This window comes from Corvus cornix, chromosome 6 (genome assembly GCF_000738735.6).
Source record: "Corvus cornix cornix isolate S_Up_H32 chromosome 6, ASM73873v5, whole genome shotgun sequence".
Lineage (NCBI taxonomy): Eukaryota > Metazoa > Chordata > Aves > Passeriformes > Corvidae > Corvus > Corvus cornix.
The window spans coordinates 32,581,776-32,594,048 of NC_046336.1; the positions used below are offsets into that span (position 1 = coordinate 32,581,776).

Sequence of the window (12,273 nt, forward strand, 5' to 3'; positions counted from 1 at the left end):
CCCAAGGTGTCACTGGGAATCTGGGACTGAATGGATTCAGGTTCCAATTAAGCTGCGTGTCCCATCAAGCCTTTGTTCTGCTCAGCATGGTTGCAGGTGGAAGAGGCTTGTCTGGGATTGCTGCTGCTCTCTTCCCTGGACAAACACAACGCCTGGTGTGAGGCAACAGCCCTGTGTTGCAATTGCTGCCTTGTGCAGGCCAGAGGGACTTCTTGATACCGGCCTTCCCTGCTGACTTGCATTTAACGTGGCTTCCCTTGTGTCCTCATTCCTTGCTTGATTTCAAATAAAACATAAAAATGTCTTTTAAAGGCAGGGCATGTGGTGATGTCACGTGGCTCCAGCACAGTTTTCCCTGTCCCTGCCTGCCCTCTGCAGCCAGGTTAGTGTTGAGCAGCAGGTTCTGGGCTGCTTCTGACCTCCTGGGAATACCTGCCTGGCTCAGGTCCCTCCCTCCCTGGTGCTGATTTTATAATCAAGGCATAAAGTGAGGGGTGTGGTAATTGCCCTGCGTAGGTGTGGGTTCTCACTGCTTCTCCCAGCCCATCCAAGATTCCTCAGTCTGGGAGCAGCATAGGAGAGGAACCAGCCACTGAGGACTCTTAGGAGCGGCATGGAGAGCAAATGGAGTGGCTTGGTGCTGATCATTTCTGTGTGCCTGGGCTCCTACCAAGGTAAGGCCAGGCCTGGGGATAGGTAGGATGTGGAGAGCCCAGAAAACCCTGCTGAATCCCAAAACTATTCTCAGCTTTGGTGTTTTATGCTCCATAATGTGCTTCCTCATTCCTCTGGTGTTGGAGTTGGGCAGAGGAGAGCTTGGGGGAAGGTGGCACCACTGGCTGCTTTACCACCTGGATATGAGTGTTGGAACTTAGGCTCTTAAAGGTGATCTCAGGGCAAAAAGGGGTTTGCTCCCTCCCTTCTCTGGGATTCAGGCACAGCTGGTGCTGTGCTGGGGCATGGAAGGAGGAAGCTAGTTGCTGGGGGTGTCTGCAGTGGTGCAGGAGAGGGGCTGCTCTCTCTGCTGCCCTTGGTACTGGGGCCTGGCTGCCAACGTGTGAGCTTGGGGAAGCCACTTGGTTGTCACAACAGAGTGACGACGCTGCCACCTGAAGCTGCCCTTTTCCTGATGGTCCTCAGAGGAGATGCAGGAGCAGGAAGTTGCCTCTGCTGTGGCTTGCTGAGCTCTGGGAAGGGTGATGGGGTGATGTGCTCTACTCACCTCAGGAGCCCTCTTCAACATCGGGACTTGGGTCTCTGTGAGCGAATCCTGCTGCAGGCAAAGCTCTGCTGCTGTCCCTTAGTCATGCCCCTGCCCATCCCCAGGAAACAAGCTGGGAAAGGCCTGTTTCTAACCTCTGGTCCTCCCTTGAGGCCAAATCGCTGTGTTTTGAGGAAATCTTCCCCAGAATAAGTGGAGCCCTGCTGTTGTAAGGATATCCCCCGTGTTTAAGAGTGAAGAGCCCCCCTTGCACCCCAGTTACCCCAGGCTTGGTTCACTGGGTTCCTCTGAGGTGACCTGCCCAGGCTTTGTGGTGGAGGACTTGTGAGTGCGCACGCGTGGCCCGGGGTGGGGGGACGTGTCCAGGTGTTGCAGCCAGCAGCAGGCAGAGCAGGAAAGTTCACCTGCGCTCGGCACGTCCAGCCTGGGGTGACGCCTGCCCTGGGAGCCGGCAGGGGCTTGGCTGCACGGCACGGGGGTGCTGCGGGACCGGGGACCCTGGAAGCCTTGGAGAAGGATTTGGGAGCTGGGAAGAGTGTATTTATGGTTCTTGCTGTAACAAGGGGTGTGCGCCAGGCCGGGAATTGGGGCGCTGGGGCCCACGCTGCCACCCCCGGGGTTTACGTCACAACCGGCTCGCCAGGCTCTGCCGGCTCGGCCGGGGCGCTCCGAGACTCCATGGAATGCCAGCAGAGCCCTGCCAGAGCTGGAGCTCGGTGCTGGATCCCCCCTGAGCAAAGCCCACCCCATCCCCCGGGCCTGGCAGACCGGAATAGGGCAGTTGTGGCTGGCCTGGGACCACAGTGGCACGGGAGCATCCCTGCCTCGCTCCTTTTGCTAAAAATGGCATCATCTAATAACCCTGCTGCCTGTGTCCCTGGCAGCATGAGGTGGCTCCGGCACGGCTTTGAAACGTGTAGGAGAGCTCACGAGACACCAGTTGCCGCAGTTGCTTGCCCCGTGGCAGTGGTTTCCATTGGGGGAAGCTCCCCCTGCTCTCAGCTGTTGGGAGTTATGATTAGTCCTAATTACCTTCTGGCCCAGCACTTGATGGGTGAGTTTCAGCTTGAGCAGGGCGAGGAGCAAGCACTGAGCTGAGGAGCTCTGTGAGCCAGGAAAGTTCAGGACCAAACCACCCGTGTCTTCTAGATCCCCCGATCCCCCTCTGGGGTCCGGGCTCCAACACAGGGCTGTGAGAAATGCTGGGGTACCGGCTCAGAAAAAAAAATGCTGTGGGGTTGTTGTCTCCCATCTCCTTGGTTTTGGTGCTGCCCCTTAGTGTCTCTTCTGACTTGCCATTCCTGTTTGCCCTGATGCTGGGGCCAGGGTTGAAAACATAAATATATACCTCTCAGCTGATGCGGCGAGCTCGGCATCGCGCAGCTGGGGAGGTGTGTGGGAAGCCTGGGAAAGCGGGGGGACTCGCCCTGCCCCGCGGCTCACCTGTCCCAGTGCTGCCGTCAGCCCGATGGGGAAATCGGGGCTGAAACACGACCCGGCACCCTCCGAGCTGCGCCAGCGCTTTTGGGGGCAGCTGGGACTGGTGAGGGGCTTGGGACCCCTCTCCCCACAACCTCCGGCTCAGGGGACTTTCCAGGGTGGCCCTGGGCACCTCACGCTGCCGTCTCATGGATGAGCTGGAGGCGTTGCCAAAATCCAGCATGCAGGGAAAGCAGCTTTTGGGGAGAAATCTGATAAGGGCAGGGTTGGGTGGAAGGAGCAGTTTCTGCCTTTGGCTTTATTCCTGCTCTGCAAAATCATAGACAGGGCTGGGGGATAAAAGCTGTATGCAAACGCTTGGAGCGGGGAGGGTTGTGGTTTGCTTAGAAACGCCTCTTGCAAGAGGGTCTGCAGCAGGGTCTGCCTGTCCCTCTGCTCGGGTGCTGCTCCCTATATACCCCCAAATTCCCGGAGCGCCTCCCAGCCAAAGCAAGGCAGCGAAGGGCTTGGGTTGTGTCCTCTCCCCGCCTCCTCCCCAACCGCATCCTGGGTGGGCACAGTTCCCGGTGGAAAGGAACACTCGCCCCAGCAAAAACGAGTCCTGACACACCAAGGTGACAATTAAAGCGCTGCTCTTGCGCCACGCCACCGCGCTGCCGGGGCGGGCCATGCCGCGGCTGCCGTGCCGGGGATTTACAGTCAGGAGAAAATGCTGTCGTGGGGAGGAAATAAAACCAAAAGAACCCCACCAAAAGTGGGGTTGCTCAATCGTTGCCGGGAGCCGTGGCGTGACTATCCGGCTGCCGTGCGGGGCTGAGCGCCGGCGCCCCGGGTTTGCAAGATTTATTGCTGCTTTTATAAGCAGCCGCCTCTGCAGCGTGTCAGAGGGTGCCGTGAGGTTGAGGATGAGACCCAAATTCCCTTTGCTTCTGACCCTGTGACATCCCATTGAAAAAGCTGGCTGCCTGGCAAAGCCAGCCTTAAAAAATCATTTATAAACGAAACAACCTCCCCCACGACTTTGGGAGCTGAGGTGGAATCACAGCGGGAGGGTGAGGAGCATCACCCCTAGCTCACTGCGGTGCAGATAGGGAGGTTAGTTTGGTGTCTTGGGGTGCCTCGTGGGCTGACCGTCTCCTCTCCCCTCTCACAGCCGGGGCCAGCCCCCTCCACGAGTGTGGCAAGCAGCCGGAGGACTGGTGCCGCGACGTGGCGACCGCGGCTAAGTGCGGGGCACTGGAGCTCTGCCAGCTCACCGTGTGGGACCGGGCCCTGGGGGTAACAGTGCTGGGAGCAGGGAATGCGGGAGGCTGCGGGAGAAGTGCCCATCTGCCCCAGAACATGGAGATGGCAGGAGAATCCCAGCCTGCCCACCCCAGCATCTGGCGCCCTCAGGCAGCGACATATCTGCAGAGTAAACGGCAAAAATCAATGGGTGCCCCGGGACGTTCCCAAGTGCCCCGTGGTGGGGTGGAGGATTGGGATCTCGAGAGCAAGTGGTGGGTCTGGGTGCTGTGACAGCATCCCCACATGTCCCCTCTCTCAGCAGAAGGGGATCCCCTGTCACCTGTGCCAGGTGGCGGTCTCTGTGGTGGGCAAGATCCTGCAGGACAACTGCACCGAGGTGGGTCTCAGTAGGAAGGGGATGTGGGGCTGGTGTTCCTCCCCACCAACACCACTGAGGCCCTGAATACTCTCTCTGTCACCCAGGAAAAGCTGCGGCTCTTCTTGGATAAGAAATGCCAGTACCTGCCCTTCCAGGACTGGTCTGTCAAGTGCAAGAGGATGGTGGACACTGGCATCCTCGTGCTCGTCCAGCTGGGCAAGCAAGTGCTGGTAATGCAGGGGAAGCCCCTGGGTTTGCATTTCTCCGTGGTTTGGGATGTCTTAGGGGCTTGCAGAGCAAAGGATGCTCCTGGAGCCTGGGACAAAGCATCTGAAGGATGTGATGGAGATGGAAATGACCTGGGGCGGGTGGAGGTGGTGGGTGTGATGGGGCAGATGCAGCCTCAAGCCCCCACCCCTCTGCTCCCCCAGTCGGAACCAAAGGTGGTGTGTGGGACCATCAAGTTGTGCCAGCCCCGGAACAGACCCACGGAGAGCTTGAAGTATGAGAAGCCACCACCAGCTGCCACAGGCCCCACCCAGGACTTCGCCGACCTGATCGCCCCCTTCATGGCCAACGTGCCCCTCCTGCTCCATCCCCAGGACCTGCCTCACGGCGAGGCCCAGGTACCGTGGCACGGACAGGAATGGTGCTGATCATGGAATCATGGAACGCTTTGGGTGGGAAGGGACCTTACAGATCATCTCATTCCAAACCCCTGCCACAGACAGGGAATGTGCCCAGGTTGCCCCAAGCTCCATCCGAGCTGGCCTTGGACACTTCCAGGGATGGGTCAGGCACAGCTTCTCTGGGCAACCTGTGCCAGTGTCTTAATGCTGCTCAGGGATGAAAATCCCCTAAAAGCATCGCCTACTTAACAACAATTAAAGAAAGCCCCGAAAATTTCTGTGGAGCTGAAATAACTTCTGTTTTTGGGGGTGTCACCAGTTTGGGGGGATATTCCAGGATGCAGGAGGGAACCAGAGAGATGCTGGTCAAAGTGCTGCCCCAAATTGCAGCCAGTATTTAAATCCCAGCCCTGCAAATGCAGGTATTGGGGGGGGAGGGGGGCAGTGTTTGATTTTATTTTGGGGGTACCAATGTGTCCCTGCCCTTGTTATCCTGCAGGAGATGGAAGAGGTGTGTGGGCACTGCCTGCAGCTGGTGACAGCCGTGCAGCTGGAGCTGAGGGCCAACACTGCCTTCACCTGGGCACTGGTGGGCCATGCCAAGCGGGTGTGCGAGACCCTGACACCCGACCTGGCACAGCGGGTGAGGGGGCCAGCAGGGAATCACACAAGGGTTTGGGCTGGAAGGGGCCTTAAAGACAATGTCATTCCACCCCCTGCCATGGGCAGGGACACCTTCCACTGGACCAGGTTGCTCCAAGCCCTGTCCAGTCTGGCCTTGAACACTTCCTGGCATGGGCCCTCTTCTCCTCCTCGATGGGAGCATCTTTTGCAGATGCCTGCCCAGGTGGGGGGCGTCCACTGTCGGGCACTGAGGCCGTGTCTCCCTCCCGCAGTGCAAGCGCTCCCTGGCCGAGTACACGGACACGGCTGCCCAGCTGCTGCGCTACATGGTAAGAGGGTGGGGGCTCCCTGGGGGTGCCAGGGGAGAGTGGGTGCTAGCTGGGGGGCTGAATGGCACAGCCAAGGGGCCTCATCAGCAAATGCTTCTTTTTTTTAAAGTTAAACTCACTGCATTATATTCCTACAAAATTTAAATGTTTTTCCCCCCTTCTCTCTGGCTTGCAACTGCTGTAATTATATTTTATGTTCATTTTTTCTTGCCATTTTCTGGTCCCTCCACTGGTAGCAGGCTGAGGTAAGTGAGACCCATGCCCTGACGGGCTGAAATTCCCCTCCATGGGGGACAATGCCCACCTTATTCGGGATGTTTCTCTCCCCAGGACCCGATGGAGCTGTGTGGCCAGCTGGGACTCTGCGCCTCCACCTCGGCACTGCCCCTCCACACGCTGCTCACAGAGAAGGTGACGCAGGTCCTGAGCATGCTGGGGGTAAGTGGGCCCCCCCCCCCGCCCCCCTCCAGTTCTGCTGTGATCCTTAAAATCCAAATCTTGTGAAGAGGGAGCCTTATTTTGTATTTTATTTCCTCAAGCATCTCCATTTATCCAAGGGGGAATGCCTTACATGGGGGGTGATGGTGGAATAGGATGAGGGTGGCTCTGGGGGAGCTCGGCATGCATCCCACCACCTTGTCCCGACAGGACAGGGTGGGGAGCACTCCACTGTGTGACGTGTGCCAGTTCACCGTGAAGACAGTCGAGAGCCTCCTGGAGAACAACGTGACAGAGGTGACCACTGCTGCAGTCTGGGGCTGGGGGGGCTGGGACAGGGGACAAAGGGGCAGCAAGGAGCCAGCGTTTCCCTCTTCTTCTTTGTGCCGGCAGGAGCAACTGGTGAATGACATCGAGAAGGTGTGTTACATGCTGCCCCACAGCGTCATCGGGCAGTGCAAGGACTTCGTCAACTCCTACGGCAAAGCCGTGGTGATCATGCTGCTGGAGGCCACCGACCCCGCGGCCGTCTGCACCATGCTGCGCTGCTGCCCCCGCAGCGGGGACGCCCAGCCCGGTGAGCTGGCACCCAGCACGGGGCCCCGGGGAGCAGGGTGTCCCCTCCGCTGGGTGCTGACGGCCCGTGTCCTCCAGGGGCTGCCTCGCTGGAGCAGCTGGCGGTGAGCGCGGGCGCCTTCTGCAACGTCTGCCAGATCGTCGTCACCTACTTCGACAACGAGCTGCTGAAGAACGAGACGCTGGAGGAGCTGGGCGAGGTGCTGGAGAAGGGCTGCGCGATGCTGCCCACGCCGCTCACCAGCAAGGTGAGCTGAGGGGGGCACACCCAGCCCGGCGGGGACACCCCCGACACCCCCGCCGGGCTCACCCCCTCTCTCCCTCCCAGTGCGAGGCGCTCGTGTTGCAGTACGAGCCGGCGGCCGTGCGGCTCTTCGTGCAGATGATGGACCCCACCTTCGTCTGCACCGTAAGTGTCCTCGTCCCTGGGGCGGCCTGGACCAAGATGGGCATCTTTTGTCCAAGCCTCGGGGCTGGGAGAGGGGCAGGGTGACCAGAGGCTGCTCATGGAGGTTTTCTTCCTCCTCCTCCCACCCTTTTCCTTCACAATGCAGAAAATCAGAGCCTGCGACTCAGGCAAGGAGGATCTCCTGGGCTCGGCCCCCTGTGTCTGGGGCCCGCAATACTGGTGCAAGAATATGGCCACGGCGGTCGAGTGTAATGTAAGTGCCGGTCGTGTCCCCTCCCTGGGCCGGCAGGGTGCCGGGGGTCCCTGTGTCCCACCGCCACCCCGCCCCGTTCCTCCTGCAGGCCGTCGCACACTGCCGGCGTCACGTGTGGAACTAGGAGCCATCTCCTCTGCTGGCTGGACTTGCTCTGCCGTTTGGTTCGGGATCCTGGCTCCCTTCCCTTGGGATATGCCTGCACTCACAGACGGCAATGGCAGGAGCCAACCGGCCTCATCGCGCTGGCAGGGCTGCAGGGAACCCCAGCGCCCTTGGCCACTTACTCTTCCACTCCTGGGGCTTGGATTTCCAAATCAGGTTAAGGGACTCGTTAGTATTTTCAGGACTGGGGATTCAGCCCTGACATCTCTCAGGGTAACTGCAAAATCCCCATGCCCACCTCTGTCCCCATCTCTATCCCCATCCCCATCCCCAATACCATCTCGACCTTTCCATCCCACCCTGAACCACTCGTAAGGCCCAGATCCAGCAACGTGGATCTGTCCCTGTGGGCTGGGCTGGGTTCTGCTGCCCAAACGCCGGCCCCCCACTCCTGGCTGGTGGCAGCCTCACCTGAACAGAAAATGAATGAGTTTGGGCACAAGGATTTCCTTTCACACCCCCCTCCCTGCTGGAGGTCCTGTGCTGATCCAGCCGTGGTGGTGAGGGCAGCGGGGTGCTGGGTCATCGCCCCTGCCCTATCAGGGGGATGCCTGCAGTGCCTGGTCCTGAGTGTGCACGGGAGCATCCCATCACAAATAAACTCTTCCCGTGAGCCTGGCTGGCTGTGTCCTTCCTCCTTGTGCTCGGGCTGCAATGGGGGTGCGGGCAAACCAGGAGGACATTTAATGCTTCCCCCAAAATCCAAGGGGCAGCAACACCCAGGGTGGCATCTCGTGAAGGTGATGGGGTTGAAGGATGAATTAAAAGAGAGTTTTCTCTTCCGAAGGGGGTTTGGGTGTGATGGATCCGGGGAGGAAGGACAACAGACAGGTTACCCAAAGCCATAGACAGTGTATTTCTGAGTCCCGTAACAGACCGTGCCCAACACTCTCCACAAGGTTACGACTGGAAACAAACCCCCGAACAAACAAACCCAAATGCAAGAGAGAAGGGGAAAGAAAAGGGCAACAAAAGACACACACGAGCACTCCACATCCAGAAGCCCCAGTTATTGTTAGTCTCTTTCAACATCGCAAGTAGTTTTGGTAAAGCCAGTGAAATGGAGGAATGTCTTTGGGTTGTTTTTTTTTTCTTTTTAATTTGTTGGGTCTTTCCTTACTGGAAAGGTGACGTTAATGCCAAAAGGACTCGGTCTCTCCCCATGCTTCTCCGGCTGTCCCCATGCCCGTGGTCGAGGTGTGACAGCTGCTTGTCCCCAGCCTGTGCCCAGGGATGCTGTGGCAGCACATCATCTGCATCCTCACTGCACCTTCCCCCGTCCAGTCTGGACTCATCAGATTCATTTAGCTTTTCTTTTCCTTTTTTTTTTTTTTAGAAAAAAAATTTTTTTTTTTTTTAATAAGAAAAATAAAAAAAAATTTAATGGTTTCATGGATAAATGACAGGTGAGTAAAAGCATTCCGGTCCTGAGAGCCCTCTCCCGGGGCCAAGCTCTCCAAGGCTGCCAGAGTGATCTGCACCAGGTAGCCTGGACTCCTTCTGCAGGGGAAGAGGGGGCCAAGCACCAGTCTTGGGCTGCCCCTGGCCCCCACCACGGCCCCCCCTGGTCTGTGCTTCATCCCCGCCGGCCCCGGCTTGCCTAGAGGAGCACCAGCAAGCACCACCGCTCGTCATAACTCGGTGATCTCCAGAGGGCTCTCCATGATCACCTCCCGCATCTTGTGCAGGGGGGTGGACTTGGCTGACTCGGTGCGGGCGTTGTGGTCGCTGTAGCCCCCGCAGTCGGCGGTCAGAGTCTCCAGCGAGCGACCCAGCACCTTCTGGTCGTCCTCGGGCAGGCTGTTGAGGTCGGAGGCGAGCAGCGTGCCCGTGCTGCCATGCACCATGTGGATGCCATCGGGACCTTTCAGCTCCACCGGTTGCTTGTGTCGGAAGCGCAGGCTGCCCTGGCTGGGACTGCGCTCCTCCTCCTCGTCCTCCAGCTCCTTCTGGATCAGCTGCAAAAGAGCCATGGAGTAAGGAATTACCACTGTGGCCATAGCAGCTCCTGGCTTCCATGACTCCTGCAATGCTGGAGTCCAGTGGAGGGAAGGACTCTCCTCTTCTGAAGCACTCTCAGAGCGTGGTGATGAGGATCACCAAGAGATGACCTCCAGCTGGATCACTCTATTTTTGGGTGGATGCCCTGGCTCAGGCACCAGCTACCAGCTGGGTGATGGGTCCTGCAGCTGCCCCCAGAGTGGCCAAGGAGGAGTTTGGACCCGGGCTGGAATTTGCGGTTGTGTGAGGGTGGAGGAGCAGGAGGCAGACAGGGACAGAAGATGAAGGAAGGCTGGATGGGGCTGGAGGGGAATAAGGGCATAGACAGATGGAGGGCAGAAGGGTTGAAAGGCATCTCCTATCCCACTGCTCTCCTCTGCTCTCTTTGCCCCTTGTTTTGCCCCCTATGAAGGGTAGAAAGCCGCAGGACGAATCGCTTCTCCCCATACCAGCCCTTCTGCACCAACACCCTCCAGTCAGAGGAGCAGAAGGAAGGAAAGATGATCCCTCACAGCTTTGGCCAGCCTTGGCAGAAATGGGAGCTGATGAAGAGAGTCCACCCTACAAAGAGGGATGTCCTCCCCTGGGGTCAGAAAGACCAAGGGAGAAAGTGCTGCTGATGCTCAGAGGAAACACGGAGAGTCACTGTGGGGCATCAGCAGCCTGGAAAACCAGTGAAAAAACAGCAGTGGGAACCAGTGGAAAACCAACATTGGCTCATTTTGACCAAGCAGAGAGTGGAGGGAGCACTGTGTGAGAGGGACCAAGAGTGGCCACAGGGAGCGACCACAGCCTGTGGGGCCAGGAAGACACACTGCATCCCAGAGGGCACGGCAAGCATCTCCCCACGCCCATGCACACCCCTCTACCTCCGAGACTGAGGAGCGGTCCCCCTGACTGGCGGTGGCCTTATGCACCATCCGCTGGGCAAAGAGCTTTTTCAAGCGCATGTAATCATCCAGGACCACCTTCAGGAGAGTGCCCTGGGTGGAGGGGGAGAGACTGTGGGTTATCCAAGGGAGATGGTTTGATTAGAGGGAGGCCGGCCTCGTCCTGGCATTTTGTGAAGCGACATCACCCTCTGGCACTGTGAACTTGGAAGGTGTACCTGTAAGAGAAGACCCCTTGGCGGAGGATGCCTGCCCTCAAAACTCACCTTGATGGGTCCCTCCCGCATGATCTGCCCCAGCTTGGCAATGTTGTCGTACTCCTGGATGGCTGCCCGCAGGTAGCGGTCATCCTCGGGCTTGGCAGCGGAGGGCTCTCTCCCGAAAGTGCCCTGCAGGAGGAGAGAGCGGCTCAGGAGGTGCTGTGGGTGACAGGCGCGGGAACACGATGTCCTGGCGGGGGCCGTGTCTCACGTGGGTGCGGGCAGGGCTGTTCCAGAGGTCGGTGATCTCGCTCAGGTTCTCTGGCAGGTCGTCCTCGTGCTCCGCCTGTGCCGCCAGCTCCATATTCCTGCAGAAGGGGTCCAGCCACACCGGGTTGGCCCTGCCCAGGGGGAGGAACTGCCATCAGCGCAGGCAAAGAGTGGCATTATCCCTAACGCCATCTGGAGCCTGGATGCTGAGGTTGCACTGCCTCCTCCTGCCCTGTGCAGGTATGAATTTGGCTGCTCTGGATCCAGATACGTGTCAAAACATGCCCGTCATCTCTGCTTACCCCAAACCTGGCCAGGATTGGCACAGATGGAGTCACAGGAGAAAGACCAAGATTTTTTAGCTTAGAAAGCTCTCAGAGCAAGCACGTGTCCCAGGGCCAGTCATGCTCCATGCAGAGCAGAGCAGAGCAGAGAGACATCACGGCTCCACAACACAGGCATCCCTCTCTCGGGAGCAGCCTCCAACCCCAGGGGGTGGCACTCACCCATCAAAAGAGTACTTGTTGGTGTTTGGCATGTCCATAATGTCCATGAAGCCTCTGTTCCCTGCAAAAGGCAGGGATGGGAGTTACAGGGGGACATGTTGGTGGGCTGAGCAGCAAACCATGGGGTGACACTTCTTTATCAGGGAGGGATAAAGAGCAACCAGAAAGGCAGTGACAAACATGCTGGGATGTGGCTGATCATGCAGCGCCTGATGCTGCGAAAAGCCTCCCACCACCACACCGTGCTGGGCAGGATCACTTCTGATATACACCCCACGATATCCCCCATGTCTCCCTGTGACCCTCCTCTGTGCTCTCCATGCACCCCACTCTCCCACACAGCTGGGACACCCCAAACTGCTCACCAGTGGAGCCAGCCACGATGGCTTTCAATTTCCTTTTGTGCCTGCAAAAGAAACAGCCACTCAGGGAGGGAAATAAGGAAGATGCTGGAAAGGAGGACACACAGATTTGCAATAACCCTTCATAGGTATACCCCCGTGTTAAATAAGGCTGGGAGCTTGGAGGGGAGAGGTACTATCAGTATTAAAACCATGCATTTTGGAGGGGATAGGCAGAGAGAGTTACTCACACTGTCCGATAGTACCAGTTCATGAGGATGAAGAGCATGGCAGCCAGGAAGAGCAGGACGGCCAGCACGATGATTGCCATCTAGGAGAGACAGAGGCGTGGTGGAAACCTCGGGCATGGAGCC

At 58.3% G+C, this 12,273-nt stretch overlaps 2 protein-coding genes across 15 annotated transcripts in view; one reads left to right on the forward strand and one right to left on the reverse strand.

Moving 5' to 3' along the window:
* The first annotated feature begins 537 nt into the window (after nt 1–537).
* On the forward strand, nt 538–8,310 carry LOC104690227 (prosaposin-like). 4 transcript variants are annotated; one of them, XM_039553799.1, is made up of 15 exons: nt 538–674; nt 3,816–3,940; nt 4,209–4,286; nt 4,373–4,498; nt 4,700–4,894; nt 5,397–5,540; nt 5,794–5,850; nt 6,090–6,095; nt 6,181–6,288; nt 6,499–6,585; nt 6,682–6,865; nt 6,943–7,112; nt 7,193–7,273; nt 7,419–7,526; nt 7,615–8,310. In XM_039553799.1, the coding sequence occupies exons 1-15, from the start codon at nt 614–616 to the stop codon at nt 7,648–7,650; spliced, it is 1,566 nt and encodes a 521-aa protein (XP_039409733.1). In that variant the 5' UTR covers nt 538–613; the 3' UTR covers nt 7,651–8,310. The 4 variants fall into 4 exon arrangements, with proteins under 4 accessions (XP_039409733.1, XP_039409731.1, XP_039409732.1 ...); XM_039553797.1 differs by having other exon boundaries at nt 539–674; nt 6,087–6,095; XM_039553798.1 differs by having other exon boundaries at nt 539–674; nt 4,212–4,286; nt 6,087–6,095.
* Nucleotides 8,311–8,523: 213 nt separating this feature from the next.
* The window catches only part of CDH23 (cadherin related 23), a 181,927-nt gene continuing 178,177 nt past the window's right edge, over nt 8,524–12,273 (reverse strand). For 10 of the 11 annotated variants that reach the window (XM_019286531.3, XM_019286532.3, XM_019286530.3 and 7 more), the window contains 6 exons: nt 12,151–12,230; nt 11,924–11,964; nt 11,559–11,619; nt 11,054–11,183; nt 10,849–10,971; nt 8,524–9,649 (listed from right to left, as the gene is read on the reverse strand). In XM_019286531.3, coding sequence (XP_019142076.3) covers nt 9,323–9,649; nt 10,849–10,971; nt 11,054–11,183; nt 11,559–11,619; nt 11,924–11,964; nt 12,151–12,230 — 762 coding nt within the window. In that variant the 3' untranslated portion in view covers nt 8,524–9,322. Of the gene's footprint in view, nt 9,650–10,561; nt 10,676–10,848; nt 10,972–11,053; nt 11,184–11,558; nt 11,620–11,923; nt 11,965–12,150; nt 12,231–12,273 lie in introns of all 11 variants that reach the window. The other variant, XM_039553795.1, reaches the window with a different exon arrangement.